General features: G+C 40.5%; 2 protein-coding genes across 2 annotated transcripts; both read left to right on the top strand.

Annotated features, from left to right (window-relative positions):
* The first annotated feature begins 9,053 nt into the window (after positions 1-9,053).
* On the top strand, positions 9,054-11,276 carry LOC134207293 (uncharacterized). The gene is made up of 4 exons (XM_062683016.1): positions 9,054-9,107; positions 9,207-10,258; positions 10,334-10,468; positions 11,016-11,276. The coding sequence occupies exons 2-4, from the start codon at positions 9,476-9,478 to the stop codon at positions 11,274-11,276; spliced, it is 1,179 nt and encodes a 392-aa protein (XP_062539000.1). The 5' UTR covers positions 9,054-9,107; positions 9,207-9,475.
* Positions 10,447-11,943, top strand: LOC134213661 (RNA-binding protein spenito-like). The gene is made up of 2 exons (XM_062692919.1): positions 10,447-10,634; positions 10,692-11,943. Exon 2 carries the CDS (start codon positions 11,495-11,497, stop codon positions 11,891-11,893), a length of 399 nt encoding a protein of 132 aa, XP_062548903.1. The 5' UTR covers positions 10,447-10,634; positions 10,692-11,494; the 3' UTR covers positions 11,894-11,943.
* The last annotated feature ends 237 nt before the right edge of the window (positions 11,944-12,180 follow it).

Below are 12,180 nucleotides of genomic sequence, written 5' to 3'. Positions count from 1 at the left end.
CCTCAGTTTGAATAAGATTTCACGCAGAGCGGACGCATCAAAGCTATCGCAGCGGAACGGACACAGCATCACGGAGGCGCTAAAAACATTTTCAAAGGAAATCCATCGCATTGGTGGTGGTGCTCGATGTGTTGCTGCAAATCATTCAACCTCAACAAACCAGCATTTCATATGAAGAAAAGGTTGACCATAAAAATAACACTGTGGCGATCCCGCACCACCAGTGCCGATGCTGAAAATTTATTAGGAACATTGGGAAAAGAAAATTGGTTCTTCTCAAGACCAACATTTTACGAAAAGAAAGAGTTAATTGCAAAAATGGACTGTTTCGGCGGCATTGGGTTTGGCGTGGTAGCTTGGTTGCTGTTAGTGATTCCATCCATTCAAATTCACTACATCATCTCCCTCCGACGCGCTATCAAATTCGCTATTTACGATTGAGTTTTGCACTTTGAAGAAAGTTTATTTCGGATAGTCGGATCAGCCTTTTGTATAAAATGGTGGCTTTTGTATAAAATCAATAAAGACGCCACCTCAGTGGAAACTTTACCCATCGGTGAACGTCGCTCGGACAGACAGATGCCGAAAGCTAATGTTTTGCAATATGAAGAAACTCTGAAGAAACTGTTGTCGTTCCTCGCAACAATACGCATCTAAGATAAACTACATCTCATAACCAAATTCAGAATCGAGAAAATTTCATAGAATTCTTAGAATTTGTCATTCTTCGAACCGAGGGGCGGATCACTGTGAAATTTGACTGAATTGAAAATACGTATTGAGAAAAATGCACCGAAAATGTGCGAATTAAACCAATGCGTTAGAAAGTGCATAAAATACCAAATGCGCTGAAAAATGCGAATAAAGGCTTAGTGCGTTCAAAAATGCGTTTAAATACTAAGTGCGTTGAGGAATGATCGCTGGTATAAAATGTGTATTGCATTACAAATGCATAAATTCGTTATAAAATGCGTTTTTGTACAAAGTGCGTATAACAGATTTGACAGATATAGACGCCATATTTTGAGAATGTTATTTTGACGAAGCGGTAGTCAACATTGACTTTTGCAACTAATTTCAGGAAAATAGCTTTTAGTGGGTATACTACTGACGGTGTTTCCAGCCATTTTGCATAAGGCGCTGAACTTTACCTCGGTGGTGGCTGGCAGGGAGTATTCCAATTTAATGAGGAGATTGCGGAAATATCCCGGAATTTAGGTTCGTTGTCTTTGTTACCCACTTTTAAAACAGTTTTGAAACCTGCAATGGGACGTGTCAAACTTCATGTTGCAAAATGGCACGTATTCTAAGGGTATTTGATACATATGAACATATTCTGTAACATCCAAGAATGAATGGCTTACCGATTGAAGTGGACACTTTTTAGTCAAACCTAAAACCTGGCATAAAAAATCTGTAGCAGGTCCTCTACAAGTTCCCGGTGATGATGAATTTGTGGGATAAGTCAATGTTTACATATGCCTTTCCGACTTTTGATCTTTTTGTCTATCTGTCAATGTTTATCCATCATTAAAAAACCGCCACCTAAACTTTGCCATTCAGACAGCTAGAACCTCGGCTAGAACTGAAGCCCCCTACGCAAAGCAGCGGAACGGCAACGGAAACAGCAAAATTTGTTAGTCCATATATTTTCTGTCAAATTTGCTGTTTCGATCGCCGTTCTGCTGGCGTTGCGTTGGGGGCTTGTGTGAGGGTGACTCTTGGGGCAATTTGTGAGATTTTATCAATTACGACAAATCTTTGTATTCCGAGAAAAGAAAAATCATGTTTTCTATATGGGAAATAACCAAAGTTCCAATCGAAAGCACAACAAACATACGTCAAAATTGAAATATTTGATTATTAATGCATTTTAAAATATTCAAATGCGTACGTAAAATGCACCAATGCGTGCTTTATTGCATCAACACTCAAATGCATTAAAAAATGCTCAAAAATACGCAAATGTGTTCATCAATACGTATGACTGCTTCGAAAATGCGTGAGTGATCCGCCCCTCGCTTCGAACGGTCCGTTGTCTGCGGAATATCGATCGAAATGGTTCGCGCGTGCCGAAAAGTAGCTTTCTTATATCTAATGAAGTACCCAAGTAACCATAAGCATTATAAAATGGCTTTAATGTAGCACTGTATTCAATTAAAATGCATCCCTTTAAAGCTTACTAGCTCTGAACGCTAATACAATGCTAATTTAATGCTACAAAAGGCGAAATAGCGTGCCAAAATAAGGCTGATGATGAAAACACTTACATAGCACTACTAAAGCTATTACAGTGCAGTGAAGTAATCCTGTGGAAGTTGACAGCTCGTTTATAACACTGCTAATGCTTTAAGAAAGCATTGGCATTTGATTTTGCCTTTCATTGCTATTTTTAGTTCTAGTGCTTCGTGGATTTTTTGATAATTAATTAAAATGGATATGCCGAGAAAAACCAAAATAAAAGCAAAATTTAAGGAGCTTTTTTCTATTTCTATATTGTTTATACTCAATATCTCTTGCTCTCGTTTATAATATGTTGATGGATCATACTTTTATGTAAATTAACTTCTACGGGTCTCGAACTGAGGTGTCTTGTCGCTTATCGTTGGAGTGCTGCTCTGCTGCCTCGGCCATATGGGATGTTACTAAATCCGAAGAAAAGAGACCAATTTAATTCAGTTCATTTGAAATTACAATACAATCTCGGCTAAGTTGTGTTGCCAGTATGCATATTGTAGTCAACACCTGAAATATACATAATAGCAAAGAATCATGAATCATCAATTCTTCCCTGGCAATTATTTCTATTCTTTCATATATTTTAGCTCATAAATGTACTCAATTAGAATGCGGCCTTTAAAAGTTTTTATCTACTAATATTAATTTCATAATTATTACGGAAATAACTTTTAATAATAAATAAATAAAAATATTTAACAAATCTTTTTTTAGTGTAAAACTGGCAGCCTTGGATCTGATTTGGAGAAAATGTCAAAACAATGAAAAACAAAGTCTTGATAGCTGCGATGGCTACTCACTCTTCCAACTCTTCATTTTAAATCGTTCGTGTTATTTATTATCATTCCTGTGTGATGGGTGAGTAATTCTCGACACAAAAGAATATTTATTTATTCTAGTAATAATACATTTGTAGGTGCCTCGACTGCTGAAAAATCTATGCAAAGCGGTGATTTTTTGATGTCGCTGTGTAATGCATCGAGAAAATCCAACGGAGAATGGAAGCGCTCAGAAGTGCAGTGATGTCTACTACTGGCCAGAAATCGCGGGATCTTATGGACTTATTCGGTATACGTTTTGTGATATATTGAATTATACATAGCACGATAACTTGACCGAGAAAAACGAGTGAAATTCTGTTAGCACTTGGAGCTACTTAGCAGCTCAGAAGATCAGAAGGATCCAAGCAAAACAGCGGACGCCAAAGAACCTACCGCGACCGCCTACCGGTTTCAAATCGCTGTCAGTAATGTAAGCTTAGACTAAATGTTAGAATAGGTATGAAATATTAAAACATGTTTTGTTTTTTACAGGTAATTATAGAGCGAAAACGGATAGAAAATTATTTCGACACGAATGAGCGTGAACCGCGAAAAAAGTTGTGATTTTCCAGTTACGGGATTCTTCAAAGCAAATGAAATCAAGACAAGGCCCAAAGTTCTTTCCTTAAAACGTTAGGTGGAATTATGAAGCCGGCAGCAAGCAACATTTCGTGTTCCGTAAAGCCAGTTCCACTGCAAAAAAGGATACAATGGCTCGAAAGCAAGAAAACATCCTATTAATGAAGACGGATAACATCTCATGAACCCGGAGTATTTATAACCACACATGTTAAAAATCACCAAACGGATCAGGCAATAAATTTAGTAATTCGAATAATATATTTCCCTATGTGTTTTTATTGCCTCTTGCTTAAAGATGTTTATAACAAATTATTAATTGAATGATTAATGTAGGTTAAAAGATATATTTATAAAACGAATATAGGTTTTTGTCGATTGCTGTTGGCCAATCGTTAACGACTACAACTAAACTGTAGTAATCTATAAATAGATTCAACTCTTGCATTTATGGTGCCAACTTAGAGCAAATATGCCCTTAAAGTGTCCAGTGTTTGTATGCATTAGATTGTGCATTAAATAGGCATTATAGATGAATATAATGCCAATGATAATGCAACATTTCCCATGGCTTTAATGCATTAGCAATGCTCATAAAGAGCATGTATGCTTGAATAATGCTAATGTTAGGCTTTTAGGCCACCTAAATGCCATTATAAAGCCATTAGCATGCAATGATTTAATGCTTACGGTTACTTGGGTAATTCCATTAGCCCCGCCCCTTCATTAATCGTTATGAGTGCACATTATATTTACACCCATATCAGATCACAAAGGGGCGGGGCTAACGAGCTTAATTTATTAAATACAAGAAAGCTGCTTTCCGGCGCGCGCGAGCCATTTTGATCGGGATTCCACAGAGAGCGGTTCGACATTCAATGCAGCGGAGCGGACACAGCAGCACTGAGTGGGTGGCAATGCTGAAAATTTATTTCAACTTTTGGAGGCTTAGCGAAAAATCATCGAGTGGCGGTCGGACAGTTGCAACGCAAGGTGTCGACAAGCGATTGGATGCAGTTAGTTATTGGACAGAAGGCGCATTGGGAAAAGACAATTGGTTCTTCTCAGGACCAACATTTTATGAAAAGAAAGAGTTAATTGCGAAAATGGACTGTTTCGGTGGCATCGGGTTTAGCGTGATAGCTTGGTTGCTGATAGTGATTCCATCCGTTCAAATTAATTGCATCATCTCCCTCCGACGCGCTATCAAATTCGCTATTTACGATTGAGTTTTGTACTTTGAAGAAAGTTTATTTCGCATAGTCGGATCAACCTTCTTTTGTATAAAATCAATGAAAACGCCATCTCTGTGGAAACTATCTACAGCAACCACCCATCAGTGAACGTCGCTCGGACAGACAGATGCCAAGAGATAATGTTTGGTAATACAGTAGACGTTCGATAACTGCAAGTCATTTAACTGCAATGCTTTTTAACTGCAATTCGATAGTTGCAACAGTTTTGCAGTTATCGGACCGCTAAACTTCAAACTGATGTCAGACTCAATGACAGCTGCATTGCGCTGCACATTTAGATGCACTTTTATTGCATCTGACGTCGATTGACAACCGTTTGACGTCTAGAATGCGTTGCAGTTATCGAACGGCATTCGTTAACTGAAAAGTAAACATTTTGCAGTTATCGAACGGCTACTGTATGAAGAAACTTCGTCTTGAGTCAAATTTCTGTTGTTACTCTTTGCAACAATACGCATCTTAGATAACCAACAGCTCATAACCAAATTCAGAATCTTGCGAGAAAATTTCATAAGATTCTTAGAATTTGTCATTCTTCGAAAGGTCCGTTGTCTGCTGCGGAATCCCGATCAAAATGGCTCGCGCGCGTCAAAAAGCAGCTTTCTTATATCTAATGAAGTAATTCCATTAGCCCCGCCCCTTCATTACTCGTTATGAGTGCACATTTCTAGATTGCTTTGAGAATAGGTCGTATGTGCAAAAGAGAGGCTCTCTTTGTTCACGCTCTCTTTCGCTTGTACATAAGCTAGTTTTGCATATTTTGCCACATTTTCACTTCAGAACGCTAGACAAAGCTATAATCTTTAGATATCTGCCAAGAAATCTGAAGTAAACTTTATTATAGATCTGTAATAATCGAAAGAGAATGGAGGCAAAGAGAGACTCTCTTTTGCACATACGACCTATTCTCAAAGCTAGATTTTATTTACACACATATTAGATCACAAAGGGGCGGGGCTAACGGGCTTAATTTATTAAAAACAAGAAAGCTGCTATCCGGCGCGCGCGAGCCGTTTTGATCGGGATTCGGTTCGACATTCGATGCAGCGGAGCGGACACAGCAGCACGAAGGCGGTCGGATAATTTCAACGCAAGGTGCTGTCAAGCGTTTGGATGCAGTTAGTTATTGGAAAGACGCATCGGGAAAAGAAAATTGGTTCTTCTCAGGACCAGTATTTTATGGAAAGAAAGAGTTAATTGCGAAAATGGATTGTTTCGGCGACATCGGGTTTGGCGTGGTAGCTTGGTTGCTGTTAGTGATTCCATCCGTTCAAATTATTGCGCATAAGCCCCAACATTTTACTCCCACCTTTGAGTTTCCGCGCCGAGCACTCAGCGCTAGACTCGGCGACAAGGAGATAGTGGTCAAGTTGGTACTCCTGATTTTTTGACAACTGATGTCGATTGGTTGTGTGAGTGCACCGGTGTCAAAAAGTAGAGCTTTTAGTTGAAAATTTAGTTGACAAATGCACATTTTGACAGCAATATAGATATATGAGTGAATGAAATGTGCAAATGCTCTATCGCGGAAGCAGTCGCTGAAGACAAGTGTCAATGGTTTCAGTGATGAAACGAAAAGTTTCAATGCAAAAAGCAATAATTGCATCATCTCCCACCACCGCGCTATCAAATTTACTAGGGAAGATCCATAAAGTACGTCACGCAAAAATTGGCGATTTTCGACCCCCCCCCTCCCCCCTTCGTCACACTTTTTGCATTAAACCTCTAAAATTTTTGTATGAGTCGTCACGCTGCTCGTAACCCCCCCTCCCCCTGGCGTACTAGTTACGATTGAGTTTTGCACTTTAAAGAAAGTTCATATCGGATTGTCGGATCAACCTTCTTTTGTATGCATAAAGACCTTTTTGGAGGACACCATCCTCAAAAATGGCCGAAATAAAGGAGAAATAAGCAGAATCAGAAGTGGCGTGAAACCAAACACAAATATATTTATATGCAACGTTTGGTCTTCGCCCGCGATGTAAGCGTTCGTGGCAAAGTAAGGATTGTGATGTCCCCGACTGAAAGCCAGTCGAGTGACTTCAGCGGCCAATGAGTCATGTTAATTCCACGGTTAGAGACTCAAAGTCCATCCAACTGGGAACAACTATTCGACTTCTTGATTCAGTTGGCCTCCGAGCAGTTTGCTCAATGTTAATAAAACGACACAAATTATTATGGCAAATACACTCAGAAATATATTTATACTAAATAGCTTAGAAGTCATTCTAAATGGCTAATCGCCTGGTTGACCCCGAACTGGTATTCGGCCCAACAATACCAGCATAGTATAACTTTAAGAAAATCGTTCTAGTATAAGTGGACTTTATTATTGATTAGTTTATTTTAGATTTCATTTTGGTTTCTAGGTTATGTTGGTTTGTTTTTATTGAATTTCTCAGTTTTATTTTTCTTTAATTAAAATAAAAAATCATTATATAAGTCGATATAAGTATAATCATTATGTATTACTTTTTATTAAAACCATGCAGAAATCAATGGGTCAAAATGGTTCATTCATACAGATTGAGAAAAACTGAAACTTGGCATGCGATATGGTGCCACCATAATTCGCAACGAAGGTGTTCAACTCGATTAGGACCTGAGCCTTAATATTTTTCTGTATTCCGTCTTTTTTCGGGGCAGTCCTGATCGTTGGTGCTTGCAATGTTCCGCTGTTTGTAACTCGGTGTCTACCTGGAGGTACCGGAGCGTAGGCCGAATTTCACTTTGTGTGCGTCTTGTCTTGAGCCGATTCTACTCTGTTTCTCATAAACTTGGGTGCCCGCTGACAACAATTTGAATCCGATTAGGATTGATGTTCTTCGAACGGATGATTGGAAATGCTGCTGGAAATACTAAAGGTATCCGTTCCCATCTTGTTGCATCGGCGTTGGGTAATCCGAGATCAGGTGGTCAAATAACATGCCTCAGTACGTTATATACCGGAGCGTATACCGCGCATAGATGGATGGAGTCGTCATTCTGGATTTGGAAAAAGAATGAAAAATTAAAATAAATAACCTCTTGTTTTATTTTTATTGCTACAGCTACTTACGCTTTTATTGATAAGTTTTTTTTATTTCATTTAGCGGGGAATTGGATAATTTAAAATCACAAAATTACTTGACTGAACCGGAATAATCAAGACAATGAAAAAAAAATGCAAAGATAGAATGCAAACCAAAATATTTCCGCGTTATTCCGATTTCGAATAAACCATAATGCTGCATAGTATACTTGTTATACTATGTAAAGTATAAAATTAAAAAATAGCTTAATAGGTTAATGTTTAATCCTACACGGTTTTATTTTATTTCTGAGTGTACTATAAATTTCGTAAAGCTTTGTAGTCCTACGTCACCTTTGCGTACAACTCGATTGGGCTGTCCCTTTGAGTTTTTTTGGGCTATTTTCTTGGAGGGTTGAGTCCTATAAGAAGAGTAACGTCATGTGCCACGTTTGACAGGTCTCCTGCTCGTTTGGAACGCGCATTTGTATGGAACCGACAGACGATTCTGTTCCAATTCTGACACTTGACCAGGAACTAATAACCGGGACGTGATTGTTCCGAAGAACCGATTAAAAATTCATGCAACCCCAGATGAGCTCACGAGACCAGCACCGCCAGAGGCGCTAGTGTATTTTACTCACTTTTCGGTAAATTTATTTGAAAGTGTTTTGGTAAGTGTAGACTTTTTTGCTGTGAGTTTTGACAGAACTTTAACCTCAATCCAAAATACGTTTTATTTACGTTTTTTTCTGTTTTCTGTCCATCAACATATTCCATCAATTTCTTTTGCCTTCAAATTGTGTGGCAGTTTTAGTTTTTAAATGTTTAGATTTTAAATAGCAAACATTTCTCAGTAGACAGTTGCTGCGTATTTCAACACAAGAAAGCGTGTAGCGGCGGGTGAGTTTAGTGCGATTTCTCGGAACAAGAATGCCACCGCTGGTGAATCTGGTTCTGCTGGAACTCCGGATAGGAAGATGACCCGAGTTTTCCAGTCTATCAAAAGGATCGGCGTCGTCAAAGTTGATGTAAAGAGCAACCAAAATTAGATGGGAAACAGCGAGCGAGGCGTGCAAACCCCGACAATGCAAGCCTCCGACGAATCCCAAAGCAAGCTGAGCAGGAGCTCATGATTAGAAAATGGCCCTTCACGTCCCGAAAGCACTTGGATTTGCTTCCATGGTAAAGGAAGGCGCTCGTGTAAGTATAAATTGCTGGATCCGAAGGTGGATTCGAGTCCAAATTGGTTATTTTTTCCGAACGGATGGCGATGACTCACGTGAGTGTTTTTTCCCGTAGGCTTATTCAGGCCGAGAGGAGCAGTATACCGGAACATATACGCCTGTAAGGTGCGCTCGGAATGAACAAAATGATCATCAATCACATCGAGAAGCAGTTCGTCACTTCCTATGCGGGCACCATCAGGGATGTCGAACAACCGGCAGCCAAACTAATGATCCAGGTCAGCCAGATGCAGGAAGCCCAAATGGGAGATGTTTTCCATCTTCGTGGTGGTGTTTTGCGGGGCGTTGCTGGAGGCCGCTTAAGAGCTGCTTTGATTGGGAGTGATGATATTACCGAAGGGTATGAGAGAGCCCTGGATCTGGCTTTGGAAGCTCTACCAAGTCTGGTTACAGTGCAAAGATGACGACCGTTTCGCCAAACACATGACGAAACACGGGCGCATATTTGGTTTCATTCGTCAGGTTGATGACTACATTCTGGAGGAACCGAGTTTCGCCGTGCGTTTGGACTACCGTCCCGATTACGCCAGAACGTTGGTGTACGTGCGGAACGTGTCACCCCATTCGGTGTTGCGACTCAGCATGGCCTACATCCACCTGGCAGACGGTCACATGAAGATGCTGATTGAAAGCGAGATGCGCCTTCCTTGGGGTACGGTTTCAAAGTTTTGCTTCGACAGTTGCCTGCTTTCGGAGCTGGATAGAAGCTACGGACTGATATTGGTTGGACTGGCGGACTCAAAGACAGAAATATTGGAACTTTACCACCTGCAAGTGACCGTGTTGAGTCATTTCGTGAAAGAGCAGCTAATTTTGAAGAAACCAACGATTCATTGTCCGCCGTTGAATCAGTATCCGGTACCGATGTTGATCAAACAGTTGTTCAAGCACGACTTTTCAACGAAATCTAAATTTGATGGCGCGAAGCAACTGCTGGATCAGTTGGCTAAATTCAAGGAAGAGGCCTTGAATAAGGGGAACTATATTAAATATTTAACTGTACTGAACCAGATAGAGGACTTTGATATTCAAATGGAATATACTAAGTACAAAATCGATGAAGCTAGACTAGTGCCCGGAATTTCAGAGAAGTACTATCGTTTGTCGGTATGTAAAAACAAGCGTATTATTTTTAAATCCAATTTTATTTTATTTTTATATGCTTTCATATTCGATTTGTAGATCGATCAATTTCAAACAGCACCCACCCTTTTGAATGATGACTGCACAGTAAGGATAATCATTCCCAGCGAGTTCGAACCCCGTAGCTTCCTAGAAACTATCCATGAGATCAATCCAGATTACATGTTGATTCATGTAAACACCATTCTTGAACCGTCTCCAACCTACACGATTGTGTTTGAATGCAGTCGGCTCTTATTTCAGCTGGAATACTATGTCCTATCTTTGGTGAAGGAAATTGACTTTGAAAAAACATTGTTCCCCTAAGCCACCGATGGAAAAAAAAGATCATATACGAGAGGTGAGTTTTGTTACAAAATGTTCGAACTCAAATGATGCAATACAGTGCGTTTTACAGTTTTCAATGGTTCAACAAATATGTCGCAACAAATCACGAGCAGCTGTCTGCTGTGCGAAATATCGTGAATCGGACTTCGTTCCCTGCTCCGTACATATTGTTTGGACCACCCGGTACTGGAAAAACTTCAACTATCGTAGAGGCAGTTTTACAAATTTGGAAACTACAACCCAAAGCCAACGTTCTCGTACCGGCAGCTTCAAATTTCGCCTGTGATGAATTCACCACGCGCCTGCTGGAATTCATTCCCGCCACCGATGTGTTCCGTTTCGTATCCTTCGTATCGATTTTGCTGATAACGGAACAACACCTTCGTTCTCAAAGAGCAGTGGAGGTTTTGAGGAAGGTGGTGCGTATCGTCGCAGGCCCGACTACGAATATCCGGAAGGCGGTGCATCATACGAGGAAAATTCATCGTACGGCTATGGTGGAAGTGGAAGACCGTTCCGCGGCCGTGGAGGATTCCGCGGACGTGGTGGTTTCCGTGTCGGTTTTTATCGTGATGGCCCACCGCACCACGGGGACAATGATGAATGGCGTCGATCAGGAGTCGATGGCAAATATGATTCACGCCGTCGTTCGTGAACCAGGAATCGATAGATCTAGCTCCCGTTCACCGAGGCGACGCAGTTCGGCTGATTCTGATTCGTCTTCTTGTATGAATGGCATGTTATCGAATGCAAGAACGTTACCAGAAGTGGCACGGAAATCTACCACAGTCTGGCAAGGGGCGCTGATTTTGAACACTATTCCTCGCCAAGTTGCACCTAACGGACGGAGACCACGAAATAGTGGACAGCCTGATGAAGGACGAGGAAGGTAAACACCACCTTCGTATTACTCAGCGACTACGCCTCGATCAACCCAAGTTGGAAGATCTGCAGAAGCGCATATCGACGTCATCGTCGCACGCAATCTTCCTCGGCCTGCTGGGATCGACGTCATCGGTAGCATCGTCGGATGATGCCAGCGTTCAGACGCGTCCACTGCGTAATCTCGTGTCCTACCTGAAGCAGAAAGAAGCGGCCGGCGTTATATCCTTACTCAATAAAGAAACGGAAGCAACCGATGTGCTCTACTCATTCCCGCCATGCGATTTTTCGACAGAATTGTTGAAACGAACATGTCACAACCTCACCGAGGAGGGACTGAAGGAAGACCATCTGGTAATCGTGGTGGTCCGAGGAGGAACAATCCTCTGAAGTGCCTTCTTTCTGGTATTGCAGAAACTAGTCCATATTGGCACAGCATACAACATGGCTGGTCTAAAAATTTGTTTGTAAATCAAAAGTTTGTTCTTAAGACAAAGTTTTGACTTTCTGTTTATAAGTGGATCACTTAATATATTTGTTACATTTGGCTTGAAGGCCTTCAATGTGATTTTTAAAAGTTAAAGTTAATTTAAGATCTAGCAGAAGTTCTAAATATTTAGAATTCGAATAGTTTACCTGCAGTGAGCGATCTGATAAATAATTTTGGATCAGTTTAA

This window comes from Armigeres subalbatus, chromosome 1 (genome assembly GCF_024139115.2).
Source record: "Armigeres subalbatus isolate Guangzhou_Male chromosome 1, GZ_Asu_2, whole genome shotgun sequence".
Lineage (NCBI taxonomy): Eukaryota > Metazoa > Arthropoda > Insecta > Diptera > Culicidae > Armigeres > Armigeres subalbatus.
This window is presented reverse-complemented; position numbering and strand designations above follow the sequence as displayed.

Excerpts from the sequence above, each read along its gene's own strand:
- LOC134207293 (XM_062683016.1), top strand. The coding sequence starts at position 9,476 with ATGATATTACCGAAGGGTATGAGAGAGCCCTGGATCTGGCTTTGGAAG. Across the intron at positions 10,259-10,333 it reads AGAAGTACTATCGTTTGTCG|ATCGATCAATTTCAAACAGC; the intron begins GTATGTAAAAAC and ends TTCGATTTGTAG. Across the intron at positions 10,469-11,015 it reads CAGATTACATGTTGATTCAT|AGCAGTGGAGGTTTTGAGGA; the intron begins GTAAACACCATT and ends TCGTTCTCAAAG.
- LOC134213661 (XM_062692919.1), top strand. The coding sequence starts at position 11,495 with ATGAAGGACGAGGAAGGTAAACACCACCTTCGTATTACTCAGCGACTA.